Genomic DNA, 15802 nt, shown 5'->3' with positions numbered 1-15802 from the left:
GTATAAAAGGCATTGAAGTATCAAATGGAGTAGGCTCGATGGGCTGAATGGTCTCCTATTCTTATGTTCCCTTGACATTCAATGGCATTGTCATGCCAAGTTCCCCGCCATTAACACTCTGGGTGTCGCCATTGACCAGAAATTGAACTTCAGCAGCCACGTGGCGACAAGGACAGGTCAGAGGCTGGGCATTCTGTGGCGGGGGATTCATTTCCTGACTCCCTTCCACCATTTGTGAGGCAGAAGTCAGGAATATTGTACAGGAGGAACATTCTCCACCTGCCTGGGATGAGTGCAGCTCCAACAACACTCAAGAAGCTCGACATCATGCCATGCCGCCCACTTGATTGGCAGCCCATACAGGCACTCATTTCCATCCATATTTCCCAGGCTCTGTTTAATTTTCTATCGTGTTATTGGCCCTTGTTTTATTATATCCTCCTGTCAAATGTCTCATTTTAATTTTAACCCCCTTGCTCGACCAAGGAACCCCAGCTCTCGCTGTACGCCCTTTACTTCTTGTGAGAATATACCCGCTCTGTATCCCAATCAACTCTTTGTTTAAATTTAAACACTGTTCTATTCAACACTGCCTTTCCTAATGTTTATTTCCAAATTATCTGGGCAAGTTCCCTTTTGAAAAGCATTGGAATTGGGGTTTTTCTTAACAGTCGAATAGTTTGACTGTTTTCTCCTCAACGTTTAGATTGTGGCGGAGTTGCCGTTTGCTTGACTTATCTACTTGATCTGTTAGTTTCGTGTCAGTTCAGGTTTATGAAAATAGAAATGCTCCAGCAAACTGAAGCTGAAATGACAGAGCAGTCATTCTATCTGTCAGCCCGACCTCCCTTATCTTAACTTGGGCATGGTTGGCAAACACTGAAGATTTTAGGCTGGTAATGTGAAGCTCTTGTTTGTTGAAGTTACTCCAATACCGCATTGCACAGCTCAGTCCCATAACGTTTTGTTCTCCTCACTAACATACAAAACAGCCAAGAACTTGCATTAATACAGCACACTTCAGGGTATTCCAATCAAGGTACTGTGCGGCCAATGATTCTGATGTGATTTGATTTATTATGCCACATATGTTAACATACAGTGAAAAGTATTGTTCCTTGTGCGGCATACAGACAAAACATGCCGTTCATAGAGAAGGGAGCGAGAGAGTGCACAATGTAGTGTTATGGTCATAGCTAGGGTATAGAGGAAGATCAACTTAATGCAAGGTAGGTCCATTCAAAAGTCTGACAGCAGCAGGGAAGAAGCTGTTCTTGCGCCAGTTGGTATGTGACCTCAGACTTTTGTATCTTTTTCCCAATGGAAGAAGAGAGAATGTCCGGGGTGCGTGGGGTCCTTAATTATGCTGGCTGCTTTGCTGAGGCAGCGGGAAGTGTTGACAGAGTCAATGGATGGGAGGCTGGAAATACTTTCCATATGATGTAGGAGCAGAATTAGGGCATTCGGCCCATTGACTCTGCTCCGCCATTCCATCACGGCTGATAAGTTTCTCAACCCCCTTTTCCTGCCTTTTCCCCGTAACCTTTGATCCCCTTACCAATCGAGAATCCAACTATCTCTGTCTTAAATACACTCAATGACCCACAGTTTTCTGTAGCAATGAATTCCATAGATTCACTAACCGCCGGCTGAAGAAATTCCTCCTCATCTCGGTTTTATAGGGTTGTCCCTTTACTCTGAGGCTGTGCCCTCGGATGCTAGTCTCGCCTACCAGTTCAAAAAGTAGGCCTCAATGTTTGCCTGTTTATCAGGCGTGCGGGGTGGGGAGGATTCCTGTCTCCGAAAACCTGGCTTCTGAAAAAACGTCTGACGGAATTCTCCAGCTGCCCCAGAGTGGGTTTTCCCATGGCGGCTCGCTTTTGGCCATCAGTGGGATCTTCCAGTCCTGCAGCAGTTGATGGTGATTTATATTCTTCACCCGTGCTATCACAGGGCAACCCACAGTAGGGGGTCAAGTTTGGTGGGATCGAAAGAATTACACCCATGAAGTCAGATTTAGTTCCGGGGCAGGAGGCTATATTAGGAGTTGGGCCAGGGAACCTCAGAATGATGCGGAGGACACAGATGGCATGCACTTTACTTTGATAATGGACTGTTGTGAAATCAGTCTTACATCACTGATCCAGTAATGGTATCTCCAAGGAGTATGGCAACAGACAGTGAAATACCAATCAGTCGATTTTTTAACACTCCAGACAATTTTTACAATAAAGAACAGGGGTTTTAAATGCCTTAACAGCTTGACACTTCCCTTTGACAATTCAGCTACAGTTTTGACTGTTGCTTTTGACAGTTCCAATGAGTTTATGCATGTTATACGCACATTCATGCCTAATTTTAGAACCCAAAGGGCACCTGACCACTGCCAAAAGACACATTACCTCTTCCACAGGATACCTTGCCTCTCCAAAAGAGCAGCTGGCCGCCTCAGAGGTATCCTGGGACCACATCCAAAGGGGAACCATATCTCTCCAAAGCAGTACCCTGGCTATCCGAATGAATTCACAAAGTGCAGACTTGCTCTTATCAAGTCTTATTCGCACACATCAGATTTCAGGCACCTTTCACACCAATATCTATGTGACCGCTATGGACAGCTACCTCCGTGAAATGTGTCGGAATCCATGAAATGTGTTGACAGGATTTCAGTTTAATGTCACGTCCAAAAGACCCCCAACGTAGGAAGGGAGACCATAGAATTCCTACAGTGCAGAAGGAGGCCATTTGGCCCATCGAGTCAGCACAGACTCTTCAAAAGAATCTTACCCAGGCCCACACATTTGGCATGGTTAATCCACCTAACCACCAACCCTGCACCAATAACAATCCCAGCCAGGCCCTATCCCCGTAACTTCTTGTATTTACCTTGCTAACCCCCTCTAACACTAGGGAGCAATTTAGCATGGCCAATCCAACTAACCGGCACACCTTTGGAGAGTGGGAGGAAACCGGAGCACCCAGAGGAAACCCATGCAAACGCGGGGAGAATGTGCAAACTCCACACAGTCACCCGAGGCTGGATTCGAGCCCGGGCCTCTGTGTTCACCGGTAAGACAATACCGTTAACAACAGACCAAACCTCTAAGGCAAAACAAACCAACAAATCAAGAAGATGAACTTAAGTAGGACCGTACTTCCCTCAGGCTCAACAGTCGAATTGCTACAGCTCAGAGCCACGTGTAGCCTGTGTTTTGCTATGAGCGATTTAAAGAATAACAGATGCACAGTCCCATCTGTGAACCCTGACACCCATCGCTTGGGGATCAGAGAAGACTCGGAAATGTAATGTTATCCAGCCTCTCTGGCACCAACATCAGATGTGCTGCATAACAGCATAGTGGAGTCCTGCACCAATGCTGCTGAATCTGCACTCAATGCTTTAAAAATCACAGAATTCCTTCATTGCAGAAGGAGGCCATTCAGCCCATTGAGTCTGCACTGTCTCTCTTTCAAAGAGCATTCTACTCCCTTGCCTTATCCCCATAAGATGTCTCACAACACCAGGTTAAAGTCCAATCGGTTTATTTGGAATCATGAGCTTTTGGAGAGCTGCCCCTCCATCGGGTGTAAGAAGTGCCTGACTTGTGCATGAGGTGATGAAGAAGCAGCATTCCGAAAGCTCGTGATTCTAAATAAAACTTTTGGACTTTAACCTCGTGTTGTGAGACTTTTTACTGTGCCCATCTCAGTCCAACGCTGGCATCTTCACATCATCATCCCCGTAAGCTTACACGTCCTCTTCTTTCTGATAGCAATCCAAATCAGTTTTGAATACCTCGAGGGAAATTGCCCTCACCACCACCCTTCTCAGGAGGCACGTCCTGGGCTCCAATAATACGTGACGCAGATTAACTCTAACTACTCACCAATCAAAAACTCCAACCACAACTTGTCTTTCGCCGAGTCGTAAGCCCGGTTGAAGGTGATGGTGATCTGGAAAGGCTGGCCACGTCTCACAATTAGATGTTCGTTGTCGTAGAGTTCCGTGTGATGCCGTTTTCTATTAACGCCTTCTGGATTTGAGTGCATTTCAATGTTCCATACCTCCAGAAAATCTTTAACGAAAAGGAAAACACGTCAACTCTTTCTCAGGCGGTTGAATTTTTTTTTCATAGAACCATAGAACATTACAGCACGGAAACAGGCCTTTCTGGCTGTGCCGAACCATTTTTCTGCCTAGGCCCACCGACAATGTGTGACTTATTTACAGCTCGGAATGGTTCTCTTTTGAAACCAACTCTCTCAGAAGCCAGTGCAATTGTGGGCGCAAAAATAATGCACGAGTCAGGCACTTGCCACACACAACTAGATCATTTCAAACCTTTTAAAAAGTCCTGCCGCAGATGTATACAATGACAGGTAAATTTGAGCATGCCCATTTTTGCGGAACACTGGGTTCTTTCCTTGCTGTTGAACGTTCAGTGTTGATGTGCGCCCGACATTGGGTTCAAGGCCTCATTCCCATGAAGTGTGTGCGAGCTGTCGAGAGTCAGTTTGCCCTCTGAAGGTGAAGACTGGGCTATGGTGGACTCTGGTGAAAGCCCTCAGCTGAAAGAGGAAGCAGGGGCAAAAACGGCATGGATTTGATTTGATTTGATTTATTATTGTCACATAGGACAGCACAATGGCACAGTGGTTAACCAGCGACGCCCACGTCCCACGAATGAATAAAAAAACTGCTTTCAGTAAATCTAATTGAAAATTTAGGAGAAACTTCTTTTTTCCAGAAAATGGTTAGAATGTGGAACTGGCATAGGTGTATCCATAGGTGGTGGGATGGCACAGTGGTTAGCACTGCTGCCTCATAGTGCCAGGGACTTGGGTTTGATTCCCAGCTTGGGCAATTGTCTGAAATGAGTCTGAATGTTCCCCTCGTGTCTGCATGGGTTCCCCCGGGTGCTCTCGTTTCCTCTCTCAGTCCGAAAGACGTGCTGGTTAGGTGCAGTGGCAGTGCTAAATTCCCCCTCAGTGTACCCGAACAGGCGCCGGAGTGTGGTGACCAGGGGATTTTCACTGTAACTTCATTGCAGTGTTAATGTGAGCCTACTTGTGACACTAATAAATAATCTTTAGCTTTAAACTTTAACGTACTGAGACACAGTGAAAAGTGTTGTTTCTCGTGCGCTATACAGACACAACATACCACTCATAGAGTACATAGTGGAGAAGGGAAGGAGAGGATGCAGAATGTAATGTTGCAGTTATAGCTAGGGTGACAAGAAAGATCATCTTAATATATGATAGGTCCATTCAAAAGTCTGATGGCAGCAGGGAAGAAGCTGTTTGGAGTCAGTTGGCACGTGACCTTAGACTTTTGTGTCTTTTTCCTGATGGAAGAAGATGGAAGGGAGAATGTCCAGGGTACCTGGGGTCCTTGATAATGCTGGCTGCTTTCCTGAGGCAGCAAGAAGTGTGGACAGAGTCAATGGATGGGAAGGGAGTATAGTGTGAACAGTGGATGTGGGGGTTGCAGTCAGAGGGGGAAGATTTGCTAGCTGGGGTTGGGGACAGGTAATCATTGTTCTGTTGAGTTGGCAATGAGGCTTCAAGCTGCGGGGGGGATGAAGCAATTCATGGCCAGGTTTGGAGGGCGGTATCCAATTCTGATGGAGTGGCAAAGGGTTCAGAGGGCTGTGAAAAGGGTGGAATCGGGATCCGGTAGCCTGGGAAGAGCAGTCCATGTTTCTTCAGTGTGAAATTGGGAGAAGCACTGAACCCCCTCCCAGCTCCACACTCGGATAAGGATGGGGTCCCTCTTCCCTGTCTACTCGTCATGGCGCTATGCGAATTCAGCAAACGAGTGAAGTATCTGAAAATTGAGAACAGGTCCTGCAAGAAGCATTCAACCCTAATTAAAACAATTTCCTATTGAAAGAACACAACATGTGTTCCTGAGGCCATTGGAACCAATACTGTACCCTCCAGAGATGGATGCGCACTATCTGTCTACCATACTGGGAGATTAAATGGCTGTACAGCACCGGAAACATGGACAAAACCCATTCGATTTTCTAGGGATATAACATCATGATTCTTAACAATTTTTCTTTATTAATTTACGGGATGTGGGCGTCGCTGGCTAGACCAGTATTTATTGCACATCCCTAGTTGCTCTTGAGAAGGTGGTGATGGGCAATGTTCTTGAATCACTGCAATCCCTGAGGTGTAGGCACACCCACAGTCCTGTTAGGGAGGGAATTCCAGGACTTTTAAAGTTTATTTATTAGAATCACAAGTTAGCATGCAGGTGCAGCAGGTAATTAAGGCAAATGGAATTTTATTCTTCGTTGTCAGAGGATGGAGTTTAAAAACAGCAAGTTTTTTTGCAACTGTATAAGGTGCTGGTGAGACCACACCTGGAGTACTGTGTACAGTTTTGGTCTCCTTACTTGAGAAAGGATATACTGGCATTGGACGGGGGTGCAGAGGAGATTCACTAGGTTGAGTCTGGAGTTGAGAGGGTTGGCTTATGAGGAGAGACTGAGTAGATTGGGCCTATACTCATTGAAATTCAGAAGAATGAGGGGAGATCTTACAGAAACATATAAGGTTATGAAGGGAATAGATAAGATAGAAGCAGGGAAGTTGTTTCCACTGGCAGATGAAACTAGAACCAGGGGGCATAGCCTCAACATAAGGGGAAGCAGATTTAGGACTGAGTTGAGGAGGAACTTCTTCACACAAAGGGTTGTGAATCTGTGGAATTCCCTGCCCAGTGAGGCTACCTCATTGAATGTTTTTAAGGCAAGGATAGGTAGATTTTTGAACAGCAAAGGAATTAAGGGTTATGGTGAGGGGGCAGGTAAGTGGAGTTGAGTCCATGAAAATATCAGCCATGATCTTATTGAATGGCAGAGCAGGCTCGAGGGGCCAGATGGCCTACTGCTGCTCCTAGTTCTTAGGTTCTTAAGTTACTGTGAAAATTCCCTAGTTGCCACACTCTGGCACCTGTTTGAATACACTGAGGGAGAATTTAGCACAGACAATGCATCTAACCAGCACGTCTTTCGGACTGTGGGAGGAAATGATTATGGCAGAGACGTCGATATGAGCACCTTCCCTTGAAAGAGTGCTAAGCAGCAAAATGCTTAACGTAGACATTTTTACACTTTTCTATTTCTTCAGAGTATATGGCTCAAATAAACTGAGTTTCCCTTTACGAGAGGAAATAAAAACATCTGTAATAAACTATAAGATGGTTTGCTCAACTATTGAAAATGTGCAGTTGTGAAATCTCGAATATATCAACAAAAATAGCTTTGTTTTCTTTTACACATCAATTATTAATTAGGCTTTGAATTATCTGCTCCAAAAGAATTCTGGCTGCGGGAAGTATTTTGGAATAATGGCACATTGCTTACGCGACTTGATGGAAACGTATTTCACAGCAAGAGCATACAGTGAAAAGTGACGATGAAATAAAATAAAACTCAATTTCCATACAACAGGCAGGAAAGAGAACTCAACCTTAACAGCATTATACACCCTCCAGGGGTTTTCTGAAAGAAAATCTTTTATTTACAATGATTTTCGATACAGTCAAAATGTGAAAACCCATAATAGACAACTGCAGATAAATAGGAAATTGCACATCAATTTAAATGCTTGAAAGTCTTATGAACAATCTTTCAACTTTGCACTTGCTGGCTGGAAGCCATTGTCCAAGAAACCATGAATGTATGATCTTCATCGCCGATCCCACCTCTTTAACCATCCAAGCTCACCTTGCAGCCTCCTGCATTGTATTACCATAAGGCCCACAGGTAACGTGAAAAAGTTCCTCTGCGCAACATTTATAAAAGCAAATTACTGCGCATGCTGGAATCTGAAACCAAAAGAGAATACGCTGGAAAATCTCAGCAGGTCTGGCAGCATCTGTAAGGAGAGAAGAGAGCTGGAAGCTGTGACAGATGAAGATGTTGGGGGGATGGAGGAAGGATGGGGCCAACATCTTCACCCTGTCACAGTTTACAGCTTCTGTGCCGTTTGGCCATTCACACCCTTTGTTCTCTTTGTGGAGAGCCATTAGCAGTCTTTTCCCCTGGTTTCTGTGGCTATGACTCATCATTCCTTCCCTCCCCCTTCAGTATAAATGTCTCCCACTTTCTATACTTTTTAGCTTTGACAGAGGATCATCTGGATTCCAAATGTCAGCTCTTTTCTCTCCTTACAGATGCTGCCAGACCTGCTGAGATTTTCCAGTGTTTTCTCTTTTGGTTCCTCTGCACACCAAATGGTTAGGGTTTGGAAATCTATGCCCAGTAAGGTGATAGATGTAAATTTGATAGTAGCAGAGTAGATTCGATGCTACCTCACATTAAGCTGATCTTTCTCTACGTCCTAGCTATGACTTAACACTACATTCTGCACTTTCTTCTTTCCTTCTTTATGAATGGTATGCTTTGCCTGTATAGCGCACAAGAAACAATAACTTTTCACTGTATATTAATACATATGACAATAATAAATCAAATCAAAAGCTTCCAAAAGGAAATTGGTTGGATGAATACTAAAAGAAAACAATGTGGGAAAAAAGTCAGGGAGTTGGATAAAATGGATTGCTCTTCAGAGGTGCTAGCACAGGCCTGTTGGGCCAAATGGTCTCATTTTTACAGTACTATTTTTATGACTTTAAGAGTTAGCTATAAAGGCATCACTTTTAACATATTAAGCACACTAGCTTTTATAGGCTGTTCAGTAAATACTTCAGCAGAAGGCCCAAACATTCCTTTCAGGTGAAGAGGCATTTCACTTGCACCTCCTTCAATTTGATCCACTGTATTCGCTGCTCCCAATACGCTCTCCACTACACTGGGGGGACTAAAATCAGACTGGGTGGGACACCTTCACTCAGTCCACAAGCATGACCCCAACTTCCTCATTGTTTGCCATTTCAATTCAACATCTTTCTCTCATGCCCATGGGTCCTACCTCAGCCTGCTGCAATGCTCCATGAAGCCCCAGGCAAGCTGGAGGAACAAACAGGACCCCATCTTCCGATTAGTTATGTTCCAGCATCTGGACTCATCACTGAGTTCAACTTCTTCACATTATGAACTCTCCCCTCCACCTTGATCTCCCCTTTCATTTTCTATTGTTCGGCCTGTCCCAGCAGAACCCCACCCCTCCCCACACAGAGCTACTGTTCCTTGTTGTTCAGTGTTGCTCCGATTAAGCACTTGTCTCTGTCCTCTGATTAACACATCCTGCTAACCTTTCTTTGGCACCCTTAACGGCCTCGTTGACTCAGGTTTATGACACCTTTGTCAATCTCTCTTTAACAGTGGGGCGGCGCAGTGGCACAGCGGTTAGCACTGCTGCCTCACTGCACCAGGGACCTGGGTTCGATTCCTGGCTTGGGTCATTGTCTGTGTGGAGTCTGCACGTTCTCTCTGTGTCTGCGTGGGTTTCCTCTGGGTGCTCTGGTTTCCGCCCACACTGCGGGTTATTCATTGGCCATGCTAAATTGCCTCTTAGTGTCCCGGGATGCCTAGGTTAGAGGGATTAGCAGGCTAAATATATAGGGTGTCAGGGATGGGGTCTGGGTGGGATTGTTGTCAGTGCAGGCTCGATGGGCCGAATGACTCCCTTCTGCACTGTAGGGATTCTGTGATTTAGCTTCAACCTATCACTGACTTTCCATTCTGTCCCAGCTCCTTTCCAAGTATACGATTCATCAGATTTCTCTGACGAAGGGTCATCTAGACTCGAAACGTTGGCTCTATTCTCTCCCCACAGATGCCGTCAGACCTGCTGAGATTTTCCAGCATTTTTGTTTCCGATTCCAGCATCCACAGTATCCTACATTTATTACAATTCTATCCCCTTTTCAGTTCGGTAGAAGGGTCATGCAAACTCGAAACCATATCTGTGTTTCTCTCCTCACAGATGCTGCCAGACCCACAGAACTTATCCAGCATTTCCTGTTCTTATTTCGGTAAATACTTACCAGTTTCAAAAGTTCTGCTGATTTCAGACAAAGTGGGGTCTTCAAGCAGCTTTGATCAGTCGCATGCACCTGTGGTTACCTTTGTGTTGGGGTTCTGGATGTAGCTGGGAACAAGTTGGCAATGGCTGATTGCCCTGAAAACACACTGGGCACTCGGGTAATTTTGATTTTACTGCTCATTGCCAATCGCGAGCTGGCTGTGTGTGCTTTCAGTGAGCGAGGCTCCCCTCCAGCAATATGAAGTCTGCCTCTGTTGCAGACTAGTTAATAGGTTAGTCAACAACTGCATTATTATGGAGCTACCAGCCTGGCCACAATCAATGGGCCTCGGTACTTTTCTCATTTAGTAATTCCAACACTCCTAACATTACCTGGAAAGCGGCATGGTGGCACAGTGATTAGCATTGCTGCCACACAACTCCAGGGACCCGGGTTCAATTCCAGCCTTGGGTCACTGTCTGTGCGGAATCTGCACATTCTCCCCATGTCTGCGTGGGTTTCCGCCAGGTGCTCCAGTTTTCTCCCACATTCTAAAGATGTGCAGGTTAGGCTGATTGACTATGCTAAATTGCCCCTTAGTGTCAGGGCGATTAGCTAGGGTAAATTGATGGGGTCACAGGGATAGGGCCTGAGTGGGATTGTGGCCGGTGCAGACTCGATGGGCTGAATGGCCTCTTCTGCACTGTGGGATTCTATGAACTCTATCTATAAAGTTAAAGTTTATTTATTAGTCACAAGTAAGGCTTACGTTAACACTGCAATGAAGTTACTCTCTAGTCACCACACTCTGGTACCTGTTTAGGTAAATGTACCTAGCCAGCACGTCATTAAGAATGTGAGAGGAAACAGGAGCACCCAGACGAAACCCAGACAGACACGGGGAGAACATGCAAACTCTACACAGACAGTGACCCATGGCCAGAATCAAACTCAGGTCCCTGGGGCTGTGAGGCAGCAGTGCTAACCGCAGTGCCACTATGCCGCTCCATATTGTGCATATTGCACACTTTAATGCATTTCTGTCCCGTGCACTTTCGATCTCTCTCATTTAAACATGAGACCAGGAGATTTTAGATAGGGAGGTTTCCTGCCCCACCATCCAAAGAATTGGCAGGGAATACCTGCCCCCCTACTCCCCATTGACACTGTCTGCCCCCCAGCAATTGACCCTCCCCACTGACACTGCCTACCCCAGAACGAGATTGCACCCCACCCCCCCAACTCTTGCCCCCACTGAGTGGGACTCTCAGCCCTTGCTTGAGAGGAGTCCCGCCTTACAGAGCTGCTGGTCAATCTGATTGGCTACGTCTCTAGTCCCTGTAGCGCCCTGAGCCGCAATGGACAGAAGAGGAAGCGCATGGAGGCTGGATCCCAGGAGAGTAGGGAAAGGCGAGTCTTTAGGGTCTCATGAGAGGGAAGACCTGGGAGAGTGGCTAGTGATTTGATTTGATTTATTATTGTCATATGTATTAACATACAGTGAAAAGTGTTGTTTCTTGCGCGCTGCACGGACAAAACATACCATTCATAGAGAAGAAAAGGAGAGAGTGCAGAATGTAGTGTTACAGTTAGAGCTAGGGTGTAGAGAAAGATCAACTTAATGCGAGGTAAGTCCACTCAAAAGTTGAATTTGAGCATTGTTAGAGAGTTTATGAGAGTTCGTGCAGAGGTTTAAATGCATAAGGCGATTCTGGGGGAGAAGCTAGGGGTGGAGTGAGGTCAAATGGCCACTGGATCTTGGGTGGGGCGAACTGTAGTTAGAAGGGGGCTTCTGATAGAGGTGCCACTACCTCTCCATGCCCAAGGCCTCGACCCAATTATTTTAGGGCTACCCCCACCACCAGGAAATCCTCCTGCCAGTCTTAAAAGACCGTATTGGCTTGGATCTCAAACAATGACGGGACAAAGTATAGGAATGAGATAGAGAATCTGGTGAACTGGTGCGGCAACAATCATCTCTCCCTCAATGTCAACAAAATATAGGAGATTGTCATCGACTTCAGGAAACGGAAAGGAGAACATGACTCTGTCTGCATCAACAGGGACAAAGTTTTTAGGTTTCCAGGTCACCAACAACCTGTCCTCGTTCCCCCATGCCAACACTATAGTTAAGAAAGCCCACCAATGCCTCTACTTTCTCAGAAGACCAAGGAAATCTGGCATGTCAGCTACGACTCTCACCAACTTTTACAGATGCACCATAGAAAGCATTCTTTCTGGTTGTATCACAACTTGGTATGGGCTCCTGCTCTGCCCAAGACCACAAGAAACTACAAAAAGGTTGTGAATGTAGCCCAATCCATCACGCAAACCAGACTCCCATCCGTTGACTCTGCCTACGCTTGCTGCTGTCTGAGCAAAGCAGCCAGCATAATTAAGGACCCCATGCAACCCAGATATTCTCTCTTCCACCTTCTTCTGTCAGGAAAAAGATACAAAAGTCTGAGGTCATGTACCAACCGACTCAAGAACAGCTTCTTCCCTGCTGCCATCAGTCTTTTGAATGGACCTACCTTGCATTAAGTTGATCTTTCTCTCCACTCTCGCTATGACTGTAACACTACATTCTGCACTCTCTCGTTTCCTTCTCTATGAACGGCATGCTTTGTCTGTATAGCGCACAAGAAACAATACTTTTCACTGTAAATACATGTGACAATAATAAATCAAATCAAATCAAAATCAAGAATGTTAAATCTGGCAGTGTTCACAGTTAGAATATCAGCAATGATAAGTTTCAATGTGGGAGCAGCTGGTGATTAATTTTCAACTTGTAGAGCGCAAGGCAAAATGTTCCACTGAGTTTAAGAATTATAAAAGGCTCACACTGGGTTCTATTCCTCGGTTGGAGTAGAAACAGGGTGGTGGCTCAAAGCAGAGGCAACTTGACTGTGCATCTACCATTCTTCAGCGACCTTGGAAGCGTTTGATGCTGACATTGGACGGTCAGAATGGTAAATGTTGTATTAACCCCTCATCTTATTGAATAAAGTGGGGGGTAAATAAACGTACAGGAATGTAATTTGAAAAATGCTTTTCATATGACTGATTTCTTTGATTTGATTTGATTTATTATTGTCACATGTATTAGTATACAGTGAAAAGTATTGCTTCTTGCACACTATACAAAGCATACCATTCATAGAGTAAGAAAAGAAAGAGTGCAGAATGTAATGTTACAGTCATCATTGTTAGAGAGTTTAAAAGAGTTAGATTGAAGTTTGAACAAAAAACAAAGAACAAAGAAAACTACAGCACAGGAACAGGCCCTTCGGCCCTCCAAGCCTGTACCGGCCATGCTGCCCGATTGAACTAAACCATCTACCCTTCCGGGGATCATATCTCTCTATTCCCAGCCTATTCATGTATTTGTCAAGACACCCCTTAAAAGTCACTATTGCATCTTCTTCCACTACCTCCAGGCACCCACCCCCCTCTGTGTAAAAAACTTGCCTCGTACATCTCCTTTAAACCTTGCCCCTCGCACCTTTAACATATGCCCCCTAGTAATTGACTCTTCCACCCTGGGAGAAAGCTTCTGACTATCCAGTCTGTCCATGCCCCTCATAATCTTGTAGACTTCTATCAGGTTGGCCCCTCAACCTCGTTCCAGTGAGAACAAACCAAGGTTCTCCAACCTCTCCTCATAGCTCCTCCGTGCCAGGCAACATCCTGGTGAATCTTGTGGCGGGAGAAGGATTTGAGAAGCATAGAGCGAGAGTAAAAGATAGAAGGTATGCTGGGCACAGTTTGCAAGAACTCATGAATGATTTTAAATCCTGTGAATTAGCTATGACTGAATTTAAAAACCTCACTCTCAGCAAAAAGATAGCTTCGGAGTTTCTGTTACCCTGTTTTCGACAGACAAGAGCAAAGTGCACTCAAATTCTGGAGTAACGCATTATTGTTATGCTTTCCATGTACTCCTCCCCTCCAGGGATGGTAATAAGAGCTTGCCATGTTGTCTTGTGCATTTATACTTACAGCAACTGTCTCTGGTTCCTACAGGGCTCTAAATCCACAGAAAATAAAACTAAAAAAAGAAAAGGATAGGCATAAATACGTGTGGGGATCAAGAGCTCAGTTGTGTGATCAACGGACTTCCCACTTTATATTTTCCTGTTGCCCATGTTGGTAAAATGAACCAGATGAACAAGTATTTTGGATGCACCCATCTAACTGTGTTGCTGCATTGAAGAATGACAGGAATCTCAGATGACACAGGCAGTAACATCTCAAGCCTTGGAGAATGTCTTTCACGCAATCCTTTTATGTCCTCACCAAAGACGTTTCACTCAGGCAGACTTTATTTTAACATTTTTGTTTACATGAGCTTGTACCTCACTCTTGTTTCACAAACCAAAGTTAAGATCCTGCTCTCCGGAAATTCCTAGTTACCTTCTGGATAACAAACCCCTCCCTCGGAGAGAAAAAGAATTGCGTTTGGGTGCCACACTGGTTATCACTGCTGCCTCACAGCGCCAGGGACCCGGGTTCAATTCCTGACTCGGGTCACTGTCTGTGTGCGGAGTCTGCACGTTCTCCCCGTGTCAGCGTGGGTTTCCTCCGGATGCTCCAGTTTCCTCCCACAGCCCAAAGATGTGCAGGTTAGGTGGATTGGTCATGCAAAATTGCTCCTTAGTGCCCAAGATGTGTAGCTTAGGAGGATTTGCAGGATAACTAACTTCTCCCTCAGTGTACCCGAACAGGCGCCAGACTGTGGCGATTAGGGGATTTTCACAGTAGCTTCATTGCAGTGTTAACGTAAGCCTTACTTGTGACACTGATAAACTGAATTCACCATTTTTTGGATGGCACGGTGGCACAGTGATTAGCACTGCTGACTCTCAGCGCCAAGATCCTGGGTTCTATTCTGGCCTCAGGTCACCGTCTGTGTGGAGTTTGCATTTTCTCCCGTGTCTGCATCGGTCCTCCGACAGTCCGAAGATGTGCTGGTTAGGTGGATTAGCCGTGCTAAATTGCCCTTAGTGTCAGAGTAATTGGCAGGGTAAGTACGCGGGATTAAAGGGGTAGGGCCTGGGTGGGATTGTGGCTGATTAGCCCAATAGCCTCCTTCTGCACCAATGATGGCGGTGTTGGACTGGGGTAAACCCACAGTAAGAAGTCTCACAACACCAGGTTAAAGTCCAACAGGTTTATTTGTTCGCAAAATCCAGCAACTTTCGGAGCGCTGCTCCTTCATCAGGTGAGTGGGAGTTCTGTTCACAAACAGGACATATAAAGACACAAACTCAGTTTACAAAATAATGGTTGGAATGTGAGTCTTTACGGGTAATCGAGACTTAATGAGTGGAGACAATGTGAGTGGAGAGAGAGTTAAACACAGGTTAAAAAACTTGCATACTGTAAAGACTCTCATTCAACCATTATTTCTCAAACTGAGGTGTGTCTTTATATGCCCTGTCTGGGAACAGAACTCCCACTTACCTGGCGAAGGAGCAGCACTCCGAAAGCTAGTGGATTTTGCTACCAAATAAATCTGTTGGACTTTAACCTGGTGTGGTGAGACTTCTTACAGCATTTATTACCCATCCCTAGTTGCCCTTGAGAAGGTGATGGTGAGCTGCCTTCTGAATTGCTGCAATCCATGTTATGTGGGTTGACCCACAATGCCATTAGGGAGGGATTTCCAGGATTTTGACCCAGCGACTGCAAAGGAATGGTGATATATTTCCAAGTCGGGATGGCAAGTGGCTTGGAGGGGAACTTGCAAGTTTGTGGTGCTCCCATTTATCTGCTGCATTTGTCCTTTGAGGCAGACCTAATCATTCCAGTTCACCCTGAGCATCCTTGGGAATCTCCAAAGCTGGA

The 15802-nt window shown here is 45.4% G+C and overlaps 1 protein-coding gene across 1 annotated transcript in view; it reads right to left on the bottom strand.

Moving 5' to 3' along the window:
* Nucleotides 1-15802, bottom strand: part of LOC145352263 (coagulation factor XIII A chain-like) — a 106163-nt gene that overhangs the window by 56677 nt on the left and 33684 nt on the right. The window contains exon 3 of the mRNA XM_080202007.1: nucleotides 3888-4076. Coding sequence (XP_080058133.1) covers nucleotides 3888-4076 — 189 coding nt within the window. The remainder of the gene's footprint in view (nucleotides 1-3887; nucleotides 4077-15802) is intronic.

This window comes from Carcharhinus amblyrhynchos, chromosome 2 (genome assembly GCF_965287045.1).
Source record: "Carcharhinus amblyrhynchos chromosome 2, sCarAmb.v2.hapA, whole genome shotgun sequence".
Taxonomy (NCBI): Eukaryota; Metazoa; Chordata; class Chondrichthyes; order Carcharhiniformes; family Carcharhinidae; genus Carcharhinus; species Carcharhinus amblyrhynchos.
This window is presented reverse-complemented; position numbering and strand designations above follow the sequence as displayed.